Source organism: Halichoeres trimaculatus, unplaced genomic scaffold (assembly GCF_033239565.1).
Source record: "Halichoeres trimaculatus isolate MK-OKI-2021-1 unplaced genomic scaffold, fHalTri1.1 fHalTri1_scaffold_4, whole genome shotgun sequence".
NCBI classification, from domain to species: Eukaryota; Metazoa; Chordata; class Actinopteri; order Labriformes; family Labridae; genus Halichoeres; species Halichoeres trimaculatus.
The window spans coordinates 28,069,318-28,090,063 of NW_027437182.1; the positions used below are offsets into that span (position 1 = coordinate 28,069,318).

The 20,746-nt window shown below is 40.1% G+C and overlaps 2 protein-coding genes across 2 annotated transcripts in view; one reads left to right on the forward strand and one right to left on the reverse strand.

Moving 5' to 3' along the window:
- The first annotated feature begins 683 nt into the window (after positions 1 to 683).
- lpl2a (lipoprotein lipase 2 a) lies at positions 684 to 5,892 on the forward strand. Its single transcript, XM_074668368.1, has 10 exons — positions 684 to 923; positions 1,828 to 2,024; positions 2,315 to 2,494; positions 2,720 to 2,831; positions 2,936 to 3,169; positions 3,278 to 3,520; positions 3,737 to 3,857; positions 4,123 to 4,341; positions 4,543 to 4,650; positions 4,736 to 5,892. The coding sequence occupies exons 1-10, from the start codon at positions 824 to 826 to the stop codon at positions 4,755 to 4,757; spliced, it is 1,536 nt and encodes a 511-aa protein (XP_074524469.1). The 5' UTR covers positions 684 to 823; the 3' UTR covers positions 4,758 to 5,892.
- A 2,119-nt stretch (positions 5,893 to 8,011) lies between these two features.
- Positions 8,012 to 20,746, reverse strand: part of LOC141788601 (disintegrin and metalloproteinase domain-containing protein 10) — a 33,272-nt gene continuing 20,537 nt past the window's right edge. The window contains exons 9-15 of the mRNA XM_074667500.1: positions 17,457 to 17,620; positions 14,723 to 14,894; positions 14,430 to 14,574; positions 13,095 to 13,278; positions 9,588 to 9,684; positions 9,083 to 9,303; positions 8,012 to 8,697 (exon numbers count right to left, since the gene is read on the reverse strand). Of these exons, the coding sequence (XP_074523601.1) occupies positions 8,593 to 8,697; positions 9,083 to 9,303; positions 9,588 to 9,684; positions 13,095 to 13,278; positions 14,430 to 14,574; positions 14,723 to 14,894; positions 17,457 to 17,620 (1,088 nt within the window). The 3' untranslated portion in view covers positions 8,012 to 8,592. The remainder of the gene's footprint in view (positions 8,698 to 9,082; positions 9,304 to 9,587; positions 9,685 to 13,094; positions 13,279 to 14,429; positions 14,575 to 14,722; positions 14,895 to 17,456; positions 17,621 to 20,746) is intronic.

Below are 20,746 nucleotides of genomic sequence, written 5' to 3' on the forward strand. Positions count from 1 at the left end.
TTGCATTTGTGTTTTCGCTCTTGCATTCGTGTAGTGGCTTTTGCAAATCATCTGACACCCACAGGCCACCGTAATGGTTTGTGTGTCCTCTGTGGAGACGTGGATGACCTGATTGTGACTGACATGATGTTAAAGCAGAGGTTTCAAAAAATCAATCAAACCTGGTCTCACAAATGCACACACACTTTATTTGTTCTCTATGTTTTGATCAGGCGTTTTTTTTAATGTTTGCATGTGTGCATTTGTGGTTTTATTATAACCTCTTCGTTGAAGGGCACTCCAATGGGAACAGACCTACAGACTTTTCTGCAAGATTTATAGTTTGTGTTCATTTTGTGATATCACCCAGAGTATGAAATGTGTTCACTTTTTGGTCAAATCACTCTGCAAACACTTTTATAATAAAAAATGATTCAAAGAATTACTTAATCACTCTGACCAAAAAATGATTGGTCTTAAATGTTGTAGTACTGTCATTAAATCCTCGTGTTTGGCTTTTTTGATGGTTGAAACACACTTTTTTTTATGGAGTTAGAAATATTTATAGAGCATTCTGCTGGTTTTCGTGGGGAAGTTGTCTTGCCAGCCACAGTTGTAAAGCGGTCTAATGATTTACTTTACTCAGAGTTTTCCATTCCCCGCCCGGGGGTCAGCAGCCAATGGCTTGGCAGGGAGCTATTTAAGAAGCGGACAGTTCAAGGTGGTTCAGATATCAGCTCTCTGTGCCGGGACGCACTCTCTGAACAGGAACCTACACACTCTTCTCTGTGACTCCGTGCATTACCAAAGACGTTTTCTCCAGAAGGACACAGCTGTGAAAGAGATGAAAGCGTGGCGGGTTCGGCTGCTTTTCTTTCTGGTGTTGAACGCAGCTGTGCAGTATGTGACGTCCCTGGAGGAGCAGCTCTCCAACTCTATTTCTGGTGAGTTGCCAAGCTTACACCGCATCCTCTTTCAACTTTAAAACACATCACGGCACTTAAAAAAAAAAAAAAAAACTCGAGGTTAAATGTATGCGCATTAGCACGGTGAAAAAAGAGTGGCGTCTGATTCGCGCACACTGCATATGAAGTGTGTGAGCCCAATGAGTGTGTGTGTGTGTGTGTGTGTGTGTGTGTGTGTGTGTGTGTACATAAGAGCCTGATAATAACATTAAGGATTTCAAAGAGAAACTCTGAATCACGTGTCTGTGACTAAACGTGTCTTTGTTTTGGCAAATTCTCAACCTTTGGGCTATTTTACCGGGTTGAGGGACAGGATGTTAGGTTCAAACTCTTAGAGATCTAAAAGTGGTGAAAAGAACATAAGGTTGCAAAATTAAACATCTTAAATTTAGATTCCTCGTTTGACAATGATCATTGACTCAAACTCTATGGCTCTGTATGGACAGCTTCAACCATTTGCAATGTACCCCTTGTAAATATGTGAGAAGCTCTTTCATCCACCTCCCCACCCCCCACTCTGGAAACCAGCACAACCCCCAGTTGAGTTGAGTCAGCTGACTGCATCAGAACCTCTGAAAGTTTGGGCAGATTATAGTGGATGAGATGGCAGGAACAAAGCTGGGAAAACTCTTGTTGGTTTCTATGGAGCTCAGTCTGACCAAGTGAACCTCTGTAACCCCAGAGGACTGATCTTGTCTAAGGTAGAAGCTCATTTTCTGAGAGGCCTTGAAAGGGCCTGGACTTATTAGAACCAGTCACTCATTTGGTTAGTCAGGCGTCTCAGCCTGCACAGACAGAACATTAGACCTGATTTACACACCTGAAAAAAAAACAAAACTTCACCCTGAGAGATGAATAGATCTTTTTGTCTTGCCTCTTTCAGGTAGCCTCCTTGACCCTCTGAGAGACTTGCTTGACTTCAGAGATGACAAAAATCAAAGTGTTGCCAAATTCTCCCTACGCAAACCATCCCATCCAGAAGATGACCTGTGCTACATCATCCCGGGTCACCCAGACTCCCTGGCTACCTGCACCTTCAACAGAACCTCCAAAACCTTCCTCGTGATCCATGGATGGACGGTGAGCAGAAATGCTTGAGCTTGTTGTGACAGGCTCCCCGTCATTAAAACACCTGAGGCTTTTGTTCACTTAACTCCGGTGTGGTTGAGACAGAAAACCACCTGTGACTAGCCATGCGTCATTATTCTGGCCAAATTACATCTTTCGTCACAAGTAAAAACTTGTTCAAGTGAAAGCTAAGAGAACAATCCCGCACTGATGGTGTACAATACCCTCATCAGGGGATAATCCTAACCCTGAATGTCTGATTTGTGCTAATAAGGACTATGCTTTGAATTTCATTTCATCAGGTTAGTGGCTTGTTTGAAAGCTGGGTGGCGAAGCTAGTGTCTGCGCTGTACGAGAGGGAGCAGACGGCTAATGTGATCGTGGTGGACTGGCTCTACTCAGCACAAAACCACTATGGAGTGGCAGCTCAGAACACCAAAGCAGTGGGACAGGAGGTCGCCCGCTTCATCGACTGGATCGAGGTGAGTAAGATCAAAATAGAGTTAGTTTCTTGAGGAAATGCTTCAGATATCGTTATTTATCCAAAAAAGTGGATCAATTTTAATTGTTTTAATGCACAGTATGCACAATAATGCATTCATTCACATGTATGTGAAACAGGGTGTAGCACTTTGAAAAGCTTATGTGCAATAGAATGAGCTCTGAATGTCAAGTGAGCTTTTTTCTTCACTTCTTTGTGCTTAAAGGAAACCACCAACATGCCTTTGGAGAACCTCCACCTGATTGGCTACAGCCTCGGTGCTCATGTTGCAGGGTTTGCAGGAAGCCATGTAACCAACAAAGTTGGAAGAATAACTGGTAAAGTAAACATAGTGTCCACACACATTTGAAGTTTTATTTGTTAAAAGTCTGGTGCTTGTGAGTTGGTTGGTTACTTCATCATCTCATGCTTCTGTCTGCAGGTCTGGACCCTGCTGGTCCTGACTTTGAGGGTGAGCATGCCCATGGGCGTCTCTCCCCAGACGACGCTGACTTCGTGGATGTCCTTCACACCTTCACTAGGGGCACGCTGGGTTTCAGCATCGGGATCCAGCAACCTGTAGGCCATGTTGATATTTACCCCAATGGTGGCAGCTTCCAACCAGGCTGCAACCTCAGGGGGGCCCTGGAGAAGATCGCTAACTTTGGGATTCTTGGTGAGTACAGCCAGCTACTGGATGACAACATAATCATGATGAAATGTATTACAAGGTCACAGAAAGGGTTGTATGTGTTAAAGAAATACCTTCCCTCTTTTCCCCCAGCAATCACTGATGCAGTAAAGTGTGAACACGAACGCTCTGTTCACCTCTTCATTGACTCTCTGCTGAACGAGCAGGAAGCAGGAAAGGCGTACAGGTGCAGCAACAGCGACACATTCAACCGTGGTATGTGTCTCAGCTGTCGTAAAAGCCGCTGTAACACGGTCGGCTACGACATCAGCAAGGTTCGCAAGGCTCGCAACGTCCAGATGTTCACAAATACTCGAGCATCCATGCCCTTTAGAGGTCAGTGTACTCAGAATTTGAAGTAATAACAATAATAGTACATGAAAACTTGATTTAATGGTTAGTTTTAGTCTTCCATTAATGTTGCACTTGAAAGGACAGGGTCTTGAGCTTGTTTTTTATTTTGATTTCTCTGACGTCAAAATTCAGTTATCTTGTGACTACAAGGCTTGACACCATGTTCTGAAGTTTTCCAAACACTCTTTTTCTCTACAGTCTACCACTATCAGCTGAAGATCCACTTTCTCAGCCATGTTAATCGCTCAGAGATGGAGCCGTCCCTCACCGTCTCACTGTATGGGACAAAGGCAGAGGCTGAAAACCTGGAGCTCAAACTGTAAGTGGCTTACACAAAAACCTTCATTTAAAAAAGTTACACCACAGTGACTTCTATCTTGGAAGTTATACGAGTTGTTTTGTAACAGCTGCACAGCATGCAGAAGAAACCATAAACAGTGATGTAACGACAGACTTGGCTGTGAGTTCACGGCTTTGCGGTTATGTTGTGGTTTATAGCGCAGTGTTTATGAGGCCAAGTTAAGTAAAAATTTCTCTCTGGCTACAAACAGAGCTGTGACTTACGTTTTATTTCTGTCTTGCAGAAAAGATAAAATAGCTGTGAACAAGACACATTCGTTCCTGCTGTCCACGGAGACAGACATCGGAGATCTATTGATGGTGAAGTTTAAATGGCAGGAGACAAACGGGTGGTCGGCCTCTGACATGATGAAGAAGCTGTCGTCTTTGTGGTCCAGTGACTCTGAAAGCGCTGACGTAAAGGTTCACAAAATACGCATTCGTGCAGGGGAGACCCAACAAAAGTAAGTTATGCTAGAGTTGGAAAAAAAGAGACTTTAACAGGATTTATCAGAGATAAGACACAGAAACAGCATGCTTGTGATATTTGCTGGACTTTTCAGAACAGAAGAAGTTATAACATGATAAGTCAACCTGATTTATTATGTTATTACACAGACAGCGTCACGTCGATTAAATCTTTGTTTTCTTATTTTGATTTCCAGGATGGTGTTTTGTGTGAAAGATCCTGAAACCCAAGACTTAACACAAGAAGTCACATTTGTTAAATGTAAAGACTCATGGAGGACACACTCAAAACGATCTCCAAAAAGGTAAGTTACCCTTCACTGTTTCCCAAGTGGACAATAAACATTTCTGTAAATGTTTTTAGGTAAAATACACCTTCTTTGTCTGTAGAATCACTTTGGAGAACCACTGACTTTCAAGACAGAGCTCACACATTGAAAGCCCTTCACTCCATTTCAGCACTTCATGAATAACTTATAAACCTGTTACTTATTTTATTTCAACAATAAAACAAAAGTCTCAGAAGAGTTTGTATTTAAAGCAATATGTATATGAATATTGTAAAATATTTTGTAATAAGCTGTTATTATGACACGGAAATGTAACTTTGTTGTTGTACAAAAAGTGAATTTTGTAATCTTTGGTTTATGTTTTGTGTTCAAAGCTCTCAGATGTGACACGGTGTAAGAGGTAGTGTAGGTATGTCCAAAGTCTTTCAAGTCAAATTTTATAGTTTTAGCGACCACTGTGAAGTTAAATGTCCTCTTGGAGGTCTACAGATTTATAAAAAAGAGGCAGAAATGTCAGTCAAAATGGTTGTCATTGGTTGTTTTTTGTGATTATGAGCATTTTATTATGTATTTTCTAAGTGATGCATAGTAGAACAGAGCATTCACCACTGTGGCTCTCAGCACTGTATGTGACTATGGGACTGTACCACTGTGCCTTACTGTCGTCAGAAGTAAGCAGCTGCAAGCGCAGCTTGACTTAACTTTGTGCCTTCTTGTTGTTTTACTTATTTGTGTGCATTTCATTGCTCCTCAAACTTTTTGACTTTTACTGCATCAGCTGAAAATGCTTAAATTGTTGTTTTAGACAATTTTGTATCCCTTTTTGTTTTTACTTCTGAACCACTGCAAAATTAAGTGTTACTTGGAGGCTGTTACCTCAAAGATGTGTTGTCAACATTTCATCCATTGTTGTTCTGTTAACATGGTTGAAATAAATGAGGTACATAAGACTCACCGTGAGGAGGAAAGCACGGTTTATATTACTGATGGCGTTTTGTTGCACTGCCCATGTTGAGTCTCTCTAGACTGAAATTTAATGTGCATGTGACTTATTGAGTCTCAACTATAATGCTCTTTTAACCACACTTACATTTCCAGTTCTGAAATCAGTGTCTTAGCCATGGCTCTTTAGAGATCGGTACTGTAATCATTGTGACTTCTTCTTTTTTTGCACTGAAAACAGGAGGAGAGAATGCTAAACTGAGTTACTTGTACAGTTTTGTAAATACACAAACACCAATAAAGATTTTTTTAGAATGAAACACTGTTAGCTTTATTATTTTTAAACTATTAAATGCTTACTCCTGTTGTATTTGTACAAATATGTAAATATTTATTGTACTGTAAACATTTCTCTAATAAACTAAAACTAGAGGATATCTTGAGTCTGACATTTATTTTAGGTTCACGACCGGTAAACTGATTGTTTTATCCTCACCCACTCTGTCAACATGCATCACCATTTATTATCCACCATATTTATCAGCTCATGGTTGATACCGTGATACATTTGTCATTGATTCCAAATGTGTATTTGACGAAACAGCCAAACTGTTGGTCTTCCTACATCTCATGTATTTGATGATAAAATATAATACTTTTTATCATAACAAAGAAAGCTTTCATGTCCCTGAAAATGTGTTTCCCTGTGTGGGTCTGGATGACCTGAGAGATTTTGATAAGTACAAGGTCAACCTGAGTGTTTTCTCCAAACATCCATTTAGATCCTTTTTCTTACTAAAGAAAACTATAAATGGAGTAACCTCAGAATCATTCATTGTATTTATATTAACACTTTGATGAAGCAATAACACACCATAGATTATACCATTTGGTGTACGTGTGTTGTAATATCCAGTAAATTTCAGGGAAGTTTCCTGAAAACTTTCATGGGAACTGTAGCTTGGGGATTTTGGAATATTTTCAGGGTTTTGTTGCGGTCAACTTAGATGATTGTTTTTAAAATTCCCAGTTTCTGCCAAAGTTCTCTTGCTACAATCTCAATTTGTTATTTCTCTCGATTGTCTCCAGATTAATCACATGGATACATATGTGACCGTTAGACTCTATTTGAAAATACTCTGAAAATGTATTTGTAATGTTTAAAAATATTGCATTAGGGATGTTTACATACATGTATGCTTATAACAAAATTAAATGTTTGATATTTAAACATGTATATAATCAGTTAAATGCAGTTAATGTAAATTCCCCTCAAATTCCCTAAAATACCCCCAAAAGCCCATTTATTCTTGAAAAGTCTCATGGAGAGTTTACAACTTTAAAAATTTTACTGAATTTTGCATCCATAATGTGCATCATTAAAAGAAGATTGAACAATTTATTTATAGTTCAGTATTTATAGTTAGGTAGTTTTATGCCCTGATTTCCAGTTTCAGGGCTGAATCCTTTGTAAAGAGTTTGCACAGAGATCTTGTTGAGTGAGTGCTGATGTAGAACATTAGAAAATAAACCCAATAAAAGCTCATCTTTCATCTGAAATGATTTGTGAAGTATTAGATCAGGGGTGGCCAACCAGTCAGAGGCCATGGGCCACAAAAATTACAGTGGTACACATCACACATGTGGTCTCACAAACTCACTTCCTCTCACACATCAACGAAATGCCATAAAATGAAAATCAATACATTTCCAATTTTCCAAGTGAGATTAAGTGGGTTTGTAAGCGTGTTTAGATTTATACTTGGAGCCAAGTCAAAGACAAAATTCTGTTTTTACTGCAGAAGAGACAAAATTCTATCTATCTATCTATCTATCTATCTATCTATCTATCTATCTATCTATCTATCTATCTATCTATCTATCTATCTATCTATCTATCTATCTATCTATCTATCTATCTATCTATCTATCTATCTTTGAGCGATTGAGAGGAGCACATGTAGAGAAGAGAAACTGAAACTTAAGTATCAATCTCATCACCTAAGTATTAACCAATTCTGTTCCCAACGTTGGCATCAATACATCAATATTTTAGATTTATCGGCACACCACTTGTCATAACAATATATTTATATATTTTTATGAATGGATCTAAGAGCCATACACCGAAAGGCAAAGAGCCACATGCAGCAGGTTGTTCACCCCTGTATTAGATAATTTTACCTTTTGGATCATGACAATCTCACCTACAATTTTAAAATCAGCTGTTGACAGAAAATTGAAGATTGCACATTAAAAAGCTAAATGAAGAAAACTTAGTTGACCAAAGTTTCCTTTGAGTACAGAACCTAAATAAATGTGTAAAGTAAGGCTAAACCAAGAGGCACCACTCAAAATGACCTTGTGTTTCTGGAAACGACAAAACTGTCAGTTATCCCTTTATTGAATGACAGAGATCAGCAACTTTCTCCTGTATGCACTTACATTTTATTTAACAGAGCTCAAACGTCCTTCCATAAGAACCACCAGTCTCCACCTCTCATCTCACTCACCTGCTAAAAAATCCTAGCTCACACCGTCTCTCTAAGATGGAAAGTTGGATGGACATCAAGGCTGAAATTAACTCTCAGCTTGAAATACATCAACAAGGGCACTGAAGCTTGTCCCATCAGTCCATTCCACAGGTGGCTTACCAATGCGGTAGGTGTGTGTGACGCTGAAGGGTGACCCACATTTGTCAGCAACAGGGACAATTAACACAAACATCAAAGCAGACTTTCACCAACTGTTGACATGACTGAACAAGCCCTACAAAGAAAGAGGTGATGGACGCAACACGATACAGTCTGCTAACAAGAAGAGAATGGCACTGAGCAGTCTGGACTATCTCAATAAAGTCGTTCGCAGATGACACGCTGGTTTGCATGTGGGGCAAAGTTCTCCTTTGGTGTTTGGTGTTATCGTCAAACTTAGACACTCCAGTGGGTTATTTCTGAAAACTGTGTCCCTCATTGAGGTGTAACTTGTATTCCAGAAAGGATCGAAAGTCTGAGGTTAATCCAGGTCATCGGTGACCAGGGTGCGGCCACAGAGGCAGACGGTGCAACCCATGACTGCAGAGAAAGTCAGGATAGCAAGCAGGATGGCCCACCAATGAGCCTGCAGAAGAGAAACAGACGTATCATCATCATCATCAACATGTTAATTCACCAGAGATCTTAACTCTGACTAAGCTAAGGGGCAAAACATTGTGGATAGCTGAACACCTGGGAAGGTTTGCAGAAAACAATAAGACGAGCAGAGTATGACCTCATGTCATGTCACTAATCACAAAATGTTTTGCTAGTTTTATAAAAGAGTAAGGTGACCGAATGTTGTCCTGATTGAAGCACCAATCAAACCTTGGAACTATAAAGTGATAATTTAGAAAAAGCTGTGTAGTAAATAGACATCTCACTAAAGTTTGGAATAGTACCTTTGAAATGTGATTAGTTGTACACCTTTTTTTAAACAAAATAATGATTAAAAACAACAACAACTTTACCTTCATCCACTCTCCTAAATCATCAAAGTCATCCAAATTTAGAAAAGAGTTTTTCAGTCTTGCTATGGGACCATCTGCATCCAGCAGACGACACACTTGGAATTTGTCACAGTATCCTTGGTTTCCTGAACACGGAGCTCCACCAACCAAGGGTAACGTCTTCTTCTGGAAGTAACGGGACAGCACTGAGGAGGAGGTGCTGGCACACGTCTCAGGCTTATCTGTCATTGATACAAAGAAAATCAGATTAACCAGATCATGTGGCTTCTTAAATCATCTTTGTGCTGAATTTTTAGAAACATCTGACTTAGTGCCCCCACTCGGTTTCATGTTATGCTCTTTTAGGCCAACCATTGTGTTGGATGTTATGAAAGTTTTTAGAAAGTCTAATGGAAAACACTCATGTACGAGGGTAACCCCTGTACAAATTGACACAAGCTGACGTGTTAAAGCTAAAAGTGTAAACACATTCCTCTGTAGTGTACGACACATGAACGATGGTTACCGGGCTGCTGGCAGCAAAGGTGGCATTTCTCCTTCATTTCTCCTGGACAGTCACACTGCTGCAGGTTGTGTTTCACACACACCGACTCAGCACACACCTGCACAGACACCCACAGAAAATCTTTAGAAGGAATGAATCGAGAACACACAAAGGAAAGCAGAGAATGCAAAACTAAAGTTGGAGACGAACAACTGGTAGGGAGCAAGATCATGCCACAATAATGCATAACTGTGTGTTACACTTCATCATTGCCTGGATTGGTCAGCTGGACTCAAACATGTCTGTGGTTGAAAAACAAACCTATTCACTTTTCCTTATTTAATGATCACAGGTTTTGGACGAGGTAGAGATACTTCTTTGTTTAACACCTTAAAGGTCCCATATTATGCAAAAATCACTTTACTAAGTCTTTTAGTGAAATTTGTGGGTCTTTGTCTTTCCTCCCAGCCCACAAAATGTGATATGTAATGACAACACCTGTACTTAGTAGTGCTTGTGAATGTAAAATCCTGACCTAAAACGAGCTGTTTGGATTTTGGGGATTTGCCGACGTCAGCGATTCCCTTTTTTGGCCAATCAGGAGCAAGTCTGAACTGATTGGTGCACTGGAGCAGAAACCCCTGCACCCCCATCCCTGCATACTCCCCTCCCTGCTGCTGGAGAGAAACTTGAAGAGCCATCACTGCTCTGTTTTTGGCTGTAAACAACCACATAGTTCCATGCTCAAGCTTCCCATCTTTGAAGAAGACAAGACTGAGTTGCTAGACTCAGTAAAACTGTGCATGTGTGTGCTGGACACTTCACGGCCGACTGTTTTTCCAACTTTGGACAGTACAACAGAGGGCTAGCGAATAGACTGGTCCTGAATCCAGGCACATTACCAACCATCCGCCAACAAACCTCAGACCCTGGAAATGTGACTATTTTAAATGCTGTGTGCTGTGGAGCAGATGTAAGAGCTTTTCCTCAGTGTCCCCCCTGTCTCTGTGTTAGCTTCAGGATGCTAACTGTAGCTGCGGTTATCCTGTTGTTTTAGCCTGTAATGTTACGGTAAACAAGCTTCGCTGCGGTATCAGCTGTGGCTCATTTACATATAAAGGCCGGGCCCACTAAATCAGACCGTTCTGAACAAAGGGGCTATCAGAGCCTGGAAACAATGCTGCTGTGCTTGATTTATTGGCTTCTTATACCAAAACATGTTACTACCATTTCATGAGGACATTAATGATCCATATTGAACTGTGGAAAAGGAGCATAATATGGGACCTTTAAAGAAGTAAAAATGTGGTTTAAGCTGGACAGAGATTAAATGGCATACTGTCTTTAAATTTTGGGAGCTCTCATTTTAATTAATCACTGGAAAGTAAAAAAACAAAAAAAACAACAAAAAAAAACAGAAAAAATAATTTTGTGAGATCGATAAAAAGGAAAAAAAATTGAAACACCTCTGAGCATTCAATTGAAACAGACTCAAAGAACTGACCCATCACCCTGTGTTAAGTTGTGAATTATGTCTGTAATCAGTAGATTAAAGTGTTGATCTATTTTTCCTGTATGCCACCCAACATAAAATCTGTGTTCACAGTTAAATTACACTGTCTTTTGGATACATTGAACAAAGTTGAAAGACATCACTGGTTTTGTGGAGCAACAAAATAAATGTGTCATTATATTTGGATGTTTGAGCTCACACTGAATAACTTGAGCTTTAATCTTCAGCCAGCACTTGTGTGAGCACTGTGAGTAATGTGCTGTACGCCTGTGGTTTATCCAACCTTCTATTCTTTCAAAGCTGACCCTAAGTGCTTTCATGTCTTAAAAACTAACCCTGCACCAACATTTGATCTGATGTTGTTTAGCTAGAAGAGTCAGTTTCCTGTTTTCTAAGAATGTCTGGAGCTGTCATTGAAAGAAACAGCATGAATTATTAGTCATAAATGGCGAATTTAAACTTTAAAGCCAGGACTCGATTGTTTTCCACATTCCCATGTTCCCCTAACTGTTTTTTTTCCAGTTACCATGTTCTGTGTTCTTGGATAAGCTGTCAGAGGTTTGTACACTTTGCAAATCCAGGGAGAACTGAACCCTGGATGCTAGATGAAGCAACATGCACAGCTGGAATAAATTCCCCGCCTCTCCTGCTCAGACAACAGTATCATCAGGGGACATTTACTAGTGGAGGATGTTTAGACCGAAGTTTTATAGATTCACGCAATGTAATTCTATGTGCTGTGTTGTTATGGTACCTTTGTTTACAAAGGTGCTGGTGAGCACTGTTGTTGAGCGCTGAGGATTCTGATTAGACCCAAAGTTCTTCAGAAAACTTTTGATGTGACAGTTAAACTGGGTAACAGTATCTTATTAAACCCAGAAAATTAGATAAAAGTGGTTATAAACGGTCTGCACGACCTCAGGTTACGATGTGTGCTCTGTAGTGTGCTGCACTGTACCTAGAAGCACACACAACAGTCACACATGCACCCTGCAGTGCAGCTTGACATCACTGCAGAAAAGGGAAAAGTCCAACCACAGCCACTTTTCTGCAAATCATGCCTATTGGTTGTCATTGAGACACTTTTTTGAGCTTGGCAACTTTTTTTTTTCTCCACAACTTTCAGTATGATCCCAATATCAATCATCGGAGTCTTAAAACTTGGCCGACATATGAGCATGTTCCTCTCTTAAACACAGAAACATGGTAGGTAAAGTATTATGCTTTGATTCTGTGTTGCACGACATGTGCAGTAAATACACTCATGAGTGATCCTCGCTCTGATTTTAAAAAAAAAATGAAGCAATAAATTAAGATAAACGTGAGCTTAAAAGATCAACTCTGGAATTTAACTTTCAAGCTAACATGGATCAGAAGTCTTTCACTGCTGTATGAGTTTAAGTCACATCTGAAACTCACCTGCAGAGATCACAAGATACGATTGAACTTGCAGAAACAGCCACTAAATTGTACTAACCTTTATCCTTCTTTTAACATCACTTTTAGGGCTGTTTTTTGCATTTGTTGAACAAGACAACTAAAGAGTAACAGAAAATGTGGGGAAATGGTAGTTTGGGATGATATGCAGCTAAGAGGTGAAGTTAAAAAGTCAAAGTCTCGCTGAAACATCTGCTATAGCTGGCTTTGGTAACAGGTGCATCTTCAAACAGGTTCAGGTGGAACAGCTGTCCCTTCAGGGCGTCTTTTGGAACAACTGGTTGCTGAACATGACAGTTTTTGGGTTGCTGTGATAGCTATGTGTCAATTAGAAGAGAGTCAGGGCCTACAGCATTTGTTGCTCACATATTTTTAGATCTGGAACTATGCAAAGAACATCACGCTGTGTTTGGGAGGATATGTAAGGTAAGAAATCATAAAGAAAAATACAACATGAAACAAACAGAACTCCTACTCATCTCTTTTTTTTTTCTTGCAGAACAAGCATTACAGCATTGTGGCAAACATTTTTATGGTCATGAAGTCACCCTGTAGTGTAGTGGATGCAGCTGCCTCACCCCGTTCAGACACACTCGTGTGCCCTCGCTGCAGACTGTCAGGTTTTCCATGTTGCTTGGTGGAGGGCAGAGCGCAGAGAGGCCTGAACAAACACTTGCTTTCTGACAGTCAGTCTCCTCATCACAGATCTCACCCGGCTGCTTGAACTCACAATTCTGAGAGCAGCACAGGCCCTGAGTTGGACTTTTGACAGGAGAGAAAGAGATCAGCGTACAGATTAAGTCAGGGTGACACACATTAATGACTTAAAGGTCCCATATTATGCAAGAAACTCTTAAATAAGTCTTTCACTGAAATTTGTGGGTCTTTGTCTTTCCTCCCAGCCCACATAATGTGATATTTAATGACAAAACCTGTACTTGGTAGTGCTTGTGAACGTAAAATCCTGACCTAAAACGAGCTGTTTGGATTTTGGGGATTTGCAGACGTCAGCGATTCCCTTTTTTGACCAATCAGGAGCAAGTCTGACCTGATTGGTCCACTGGAGCAGAAACCCCCGAACCCCCTCCCTGCCCACTCCCCTCCAGGTCACTGCTCTGTTTTTGGCTGTAAACATCCACATAGTTCCATGCTCAAGCTTCCCATTGCGGAAGAAGACAAGACTAAGTGGCTAGAGTTCATTTATCAAGGAAATGTTCCAGCTATACTCAGTAAAACTGTGCATGTGTGTGCTAGTCACTTCACAGCCGACTGCTTTTCCAACTTTGGACAGTACAACAGAGGGCTAGCGAATAGACTGGTCCTGAATCCAGGCGTATTACCAACCATCCACCAACAAACCTCAGACCCTGGAAATGTGAGTATTTTAAATGCTGTGTGCTGTGGAGCAGATGTAAGAGCTTTTCCTCAGTGTCCCCCCTGTCTCTGTGTTAGCTTCAGGATGCTAACTGTAGCTGCGGTTAGCCTGTTGTATTAGCCTGTAATGTTACGGTAAACGAGTTTTGCTGTTTTATAAACATTGTGCACTCAGAGCTTGTGGCGCCGCTCTCAGTGACGCTGAAGAGCAGGATGGTATCAGTGGTGGCTCATTTACATATTAAGGTCACGCCCACTAAATCAGACCGTTCTGAACAGAGGGGCTATGAGAGCCTGGAAACAATGCTGCTGTGCTTGATTTATTGGCTTTTTGGACCAAAACATGTTACTACCATTTAATGATGTTAAACTGCAGAAAAGGAGCATAATATGGGACCTTTAACACTGTCAAACTACAAACAATACTAATGTAAGGTCGGTTTCAGAAGTCTGATTAAAGCTTCAAAGCTCTCTCCATACCTTCCCCCTGGAACCAACCGTATTTTGTAACTTTTGTCCACACTCTGAAGGCGTCTTACCTGCAGGCTTTTTCAGGCTTGAGTCGACATTGCACCCCTTCAGGTTGTATAGCACTGTAGCAGCAGAGGTCTGTGTCGTTGTGGCCTACATCACACTCCTCCCCTTTCTCCACAATCTGGTTTCCACAGATGGGTTTATCACTGACTGGCCAGAAAGACCACACATGTAAATAAACACAGGAATACACATGCACTCTAAAAGGAAAGAATGTTTGTCATTATTTACAACAAACAATGGATGTTGTGAACATTTATCTGCTGACGTTGTCAGACTTTTTGTTCTTTTTCCTCACCCACAAAGCAGTCGTCCTTCTTCAGCTTCAGGATCTCACTGATAAATTCAATGCTGCAGGGTGAAAACTTGTCGTTGTTTTCACGCACCTCGTCTGTGGCTTCTGGGAACATCAGGTACCTGCCTTTCCCCCTGGAGGAGCCGAGGTTTCCACAGTTTGAGCCCTGATCATGCTGAAACACAACAGACAACAAAGACCAGGTAAAAATTTAAATCACACATTTCTAGATTTGAAGCTTAAGCACATTTCTAACTCCTGAATTCAGTGGCTTGTGTAGGTTCATTGCCAATGGTTAAAATAATTTTAGTGACGTCCTTGAACAGCAGGAGATAATGCTGGTAACATCTGTGATTTAACAAAGTCCTTCTGCACAGGTCAAAGCCAGCTTCTCTTTGAGCTATCTTTGTTTTATTTTCACAGAAAAATATCCTCTATGAAGTCAAAAGATTTCCCTGGAATCTGATGGCCCTGAAAAAGCAGAGGAATGTCATGTTCCACATGCAGGACACCGAGAGCCAAACAGAGAGCTCCTCCTGCTTTAGACTGAGTTTTATTTGTGAAACTCTTTCTGCAGCTCATGTTTCATAGATATCAACCTTACTGGTAAATGAAGAAAGTAAGGGAGAGACTTAAAATTAACACTGACTCATGCTGAGAGAATGTTAGATCTGGGATTTCTGCATCTGCTCTTCATTAGTTTGATTGATACAATGAGAGAAAACTTTATTTCTGCACTAAATCTGTCAAGATGTGCAGCGCTGGGATTTGCAAGTTACAGCACATGTTGTTGGAGTTACTCAGACTTAATGTGTTTTTTTTTTTTTTATCAATTATTATTTTTCTACTGTTATATCCTGTTATTGCTGTTGTTGTTTCTTCTCTATTCAAAGTTTGCAGACATATGGCCAAAGCTAGAAACGAGTTCACTGTGCAACATCCTTGCACACTTCACTGCCAAATTCATCACGACGATGTATGTTGACAATAGGTAAAGGAGAAAAGTGATGAGAAAGGGAAGAGCAGCAATGCGTGTGAAAATTTTGGCTCTGTATTCAGTGGTAATTTGCAGATTTCCGGTCCTTCCTGTTTACCTCTGAAACACTTGTAGTGGGTTTACAGATGCTTTTAACGCAGACATAACTGACGTTCAGATTTAAGATAAACAATGCATGGATGATGTTGTGTCTGTGACTTTTGTGCTTCTGTTCAGACAAGTAGTTCAGATAAGTGTCACGTAAGTCAGAAGTTCATAGTGTTTTCAAACCTTTGTCTTCTGCTTTGAGCTCCAGTTACACTTTTCTTCTTTAAGTAAAGCTAAAACAATCCATGATCTGATGTGCTAGGTGATGAACAGATTTGGGAAACCACTTTGATAGTTTTTGCTACTTTTTAAAATTGAACAGTAAAAAGGTCAAACATAATCTGGTTCAAGCTCTATGTGAGAGTTTGCTGCTTGTATTGGTCATGGTAGCATGGAGTAGGCCAAAGGCCAGCTCAGCTCTTTACCCAGATCTCCCTCTGCATAATAAATCACTCATATATTTCCTTCTGCATGCTTCTGTCAAATCCCAGGGCATTCCAGGGCTAAGACCTCTTGATGTCCTTCTTCAAGCCTGTACGGCATGATCAGTGCCCGTCCCAGGAACCAGGACCCCTGCTGAACAGCAGATCTTACAGTATTTTAAACTGCAAGAGAGCCAGAGGGGTATGACAGAGCAGAACTAATCCACTCAAGACGGCCTCCGAGGACCCTTTGGTCTGTGAAAGTGTGAATAACAGCGGGCAGAGAAAACGAGTGTGCTGGCATTTAGGCAAGTGGGAGAAAGGTCGCAGGCGCCAGCAGTGATCACACAGAGAGGTGAAGGAACTTTTAGGAATATACCAGCTTTATTTATCTATCTTTAAATTATCTTTATTTATTTAACAAGGTCCTGGTCAAAAGAAACTAAGTGCACAAATTTTATTTTACAACAAAGTTTCTAGATGTAGATCCTACTTTGGTAAAAATGCTAAATATAATCAACAATTTCCGAAAAAAAAAGGATCAAAAATACTGATCTGAATATAATAAGTTCATTATTACACATTACATGAATGGATCACTAGTGTTTTGTGTAAAAGTACTTATTGCAATTGCTGGGGTCCGGTATATTTTTCCTTTACTGCCATAAAATGTTTTTTAAAGCTGTTATATTAAATAATCTAAATAAATGAATAAGTAGATCAAATAAGATAATAAAAATAAGAATTTAAAAAAAAACAGAAAATTTCCTGTTCTCTTATTTCAGATTATCCGCTGAAGCTGAGCAAAGGGTCTCTATAAAACCAGGCAGTCAGTAAAGGCCAAGGTCTGTGATGCACACATCAGTGAATCATTCACAGGAAATTTGTTCCAGGGTAGTGAAAACGCTCATACATGCTTTGTGAGAATTTATGAAGTAACTCTTTAATCTCTTTGTTGCATCAACATCTAGTCACATCGGACAGCTTTGGATTGAAAAAAAAAAATAAAGTGGAATGCCACTGTTACAACTTTCCCCTGTGATGGACCATATAGAATTACTGTGAAGTCTATACAATGATGAAAATCTACAAATTTAAACTGAAATTACACATGAAATGTGTGAACTTTGATGAAAAGTGTTGCATTATGTTTTTATGAAGCCTTTTCTTTCACATTAAAATCAGACAGATGTTGTAAGTGTGCTAGTTTAGGTTAAAGCCTGGGACTTACATCAGCTCCGAGGCTGTGGCCGAGCTCATGAGCGATGGTCAGCTGGACTTGTCGAGGAGGCAGGAACTGTCCGTAATTCTGAATTGTGATCAAGCCTGTGTTCATGGTGGATATCTTCCCACTACGCACTCTGGTCTGCTTCGAACATATTCCTCCTGAGTTACCTGAAGCACAGACAGAGAAGGTGATAAACATGGAGTCTGAGGGTTAACACGACTGATGAGTTCACAAGGTTTATATCACGGCCTGTGTCAATACTAGAGGGATTAAAAGTCTTTTTTTTATCTGTTGTCTCTAATATATAATTAAAACAAGTCTCATAAAGCAAGAAGGTGTCTGAAATAATATTTTTAATATATATATGTCATTATATTAAACATAACTATCACAATATGCATCAATAGTGCACACACATCAGGTCACCTTAAAAAAGAGCTACAAATTGAATAACAACATTAATTTCTGTCTCTTTTCTGTACAATATGGTTTCATAATGGACCCAGGGCTACTGGAAATAACTTAAACCATCTATGCTTTGCTACCAAAGCTTTATCAACAACTCTGAGGCCCTGGGGTCAAAGGTCAGATGGACTACCAGACCTGCTGAGCTCCTCTAGTTTCCCATCAGAGCATGCATTTGGCCTCCAATGGTCTTCAGTCAAGGCCTTTGAGTTTACATAATGTCTCTGAATGCCATTCTCACAATTACAAACAGCTGGCCTCATTCACATGGATGGACGGATGGGCGGTGACATCATCAGTCAGCTAGCCAGCCAGAGGACCAGTGTGATAGAAACTCATCTGATTGGTCAACCTAAGCACCTATGATACGGCTCTACAGAGAGATAGTTGATAAGTTTGAACAAAGTTTTCAGGGTTTTTGTCTCAAGCCTATAATAAAACTTTCCCTTAAATTTGGTAGGATGGTGTCAAACCGTGTGGAGAGAATATAGGCAAAAAAAAAAAAAAAAAATCTGTAGGTAATACAGAATTTGCCACTTTTACCTTTCAAGCCCAAATATACAACCACATAACAACTTAAAGGATCCATGCTATTTTTCATGTATCATCATCATCATCATTTCTGTACTCATATTTCCCACACCCTGTCTTTTAATCACCTGCTGTCGGAGTCATTCCCATGTGTTTATTCTCTCTCTTCATTGGCTCCCTCCATTCATACCCATGTGGGGGGTTTCGGGTTGGAGGTCTAAACACCAGCCATTCAGTCACGTGAATTTTATGTAACCTCTCTTACACAATGCGGTCAGCAGAGCCATTTTTAGGAAACCTGAGGTGTACGTCTGGTAAAGTTATTCACTGTTTCAAAGAAATCTGAGTTCACTCTGAGTCGTGGAAGAGTGTGGGAATCAGTCGTGGGCATCAGGATCTTGAAGCCGTGTGGTTTTTTTTGAAACAGTGAGCGTAGGAGTGACGTTCAGGAGCAAGAGGGACGGTTAGAGGTTGAAAAACAAAAACAAAAGTGCCCCCTATCTCCTCTGTTGTAGAAACAGAGACAGAAGTGCAGAGGTTAGGAGCGAAGGCGAGATGGTTTCAGGGCCTGCATGTGTCAGGTGAAGTAGGCTGAGACGTTTGGATCTCCTTGTGTTGGAAATCACATGATGGCTTTGGAAGATGAGAAAACAGGCAGTGGTTTTTAAGCTTCACATGAACTGTCATTACTAATTAAACTCAGCTGTATTTCTAAACGTGAGAGGTTTAATCACGTCAACAAATTGCCAGACAAGACTCCCTCGGCTATTCTAATCACTGATTCTGGCGGCATTTCTGCAGCACTCCCTGCTTTTGACCTAAAATGGCCCCCCTGATGGGCTATTCAAGGAGCCGGGTTTCCTAGAAAGAGCTTACTTTAGAGGTCTCCTCTGTGATTTTTGGCAGCTTGAGCAGAGAGGGGCTGCGATTTTGGTCCCCTCCTCTTTCACCGCAGAAAAGGAACCGTAATGAAAGAGTCCTATTATTAGCTCGCTTGACAAACACTCTGGAGAAACAAACAGCTCTCCGGATCACTTGTGCACACACTTACCGTTAAGGAAACATGCACACATAGTAAGACACTCATAAGCTGAAACATACAGGTGGTATCAACAACAAGTTGTTTGGTCAGACAATATTAATTAACACTAAAGCAAACCTATCATAGCCCACTGTTACACTACTGCACTCCTTTTACCAAAAACACACTTTAATACAGATTAACGTAAGCAAAAAAACAACAGCAGGGCGGTGGGAGGTGGCCTTTTCTTAAATAAACATCTAGAGAGAAGTGGGGGATCTTTTTTACGCCTTCATCAAAGTAAACAAACAGTGAGAGGTTCTTATAACAGGAGCGAAATTCCCAGAAAACTACAGTAGCTCTACTCTGGAAGTCAGCCAAAAGAACAACAAGTAATGTAACTACATCCACAAACTTTCCATCACTGCTCTCTTTGTTTCTAGAGTTCAATGACCTCAACACTGCATATTTGCAAAAGCTTATTAAAAATACCGTGGGGCTAGTTTGACCTTTCTCAAAACTCAAAACTAAAAGACTTTGTGGAATGCATCACAAGTTGTACTTACCCTGTACAACAAGAAGCCTGAGCGGGAATAAATGCAAGTTAATACGACAGAGCAGTCATCTGGACAGCATAAACACAGAATAAACCACATACTGAGACTTTTTAGATCAGCTCTGTTTTCACCGTCTCTTCCCTAAAAGACTGAGATCCCTCATTCTATTCAGTTAATTTCATAGCAGCCAGTGGTTAAAATGAAGAAGACAAAATGAGACAGAAGAAATGCAAAGAAACAAGATTTGTGAAGAGTGTTTTGTTGCAAAAACTCCTCTTTTTTCCCCATTTGGCATTGAAACTATTTTTTTTTTAGTTTCATTGGTTTAACTCCATTTTGAGAAGAAACAGTAAACCAATCAAACCTATGGGCTCCTCTTGAACTACGCTTGGTGACAAAGTCCACTGACCCTCATATTTGTTATGTTTAGCAAAACCACAAGTTGATTAAAGCTGCTGACTGAGCCCCATAAGACGAAGGTTATAATAGTTAACTAAAATGAAACTAAAAACGAAAACTAAAATTTAAAATACATTGCAGTTAACTCAAACTAATAAAAACTAGAAAAGAAAATGAAAACGATAAGTAAAGTAAAACTGTATCTTGTATTCACAAAACTAACTGAAACTAACCAAAATTAAAGACAAAATGTCCTTAGTTATCGTTTCTGACAATATTAATAACCTTTAGGATTTGAATTAATCCGACACATTTTCCCA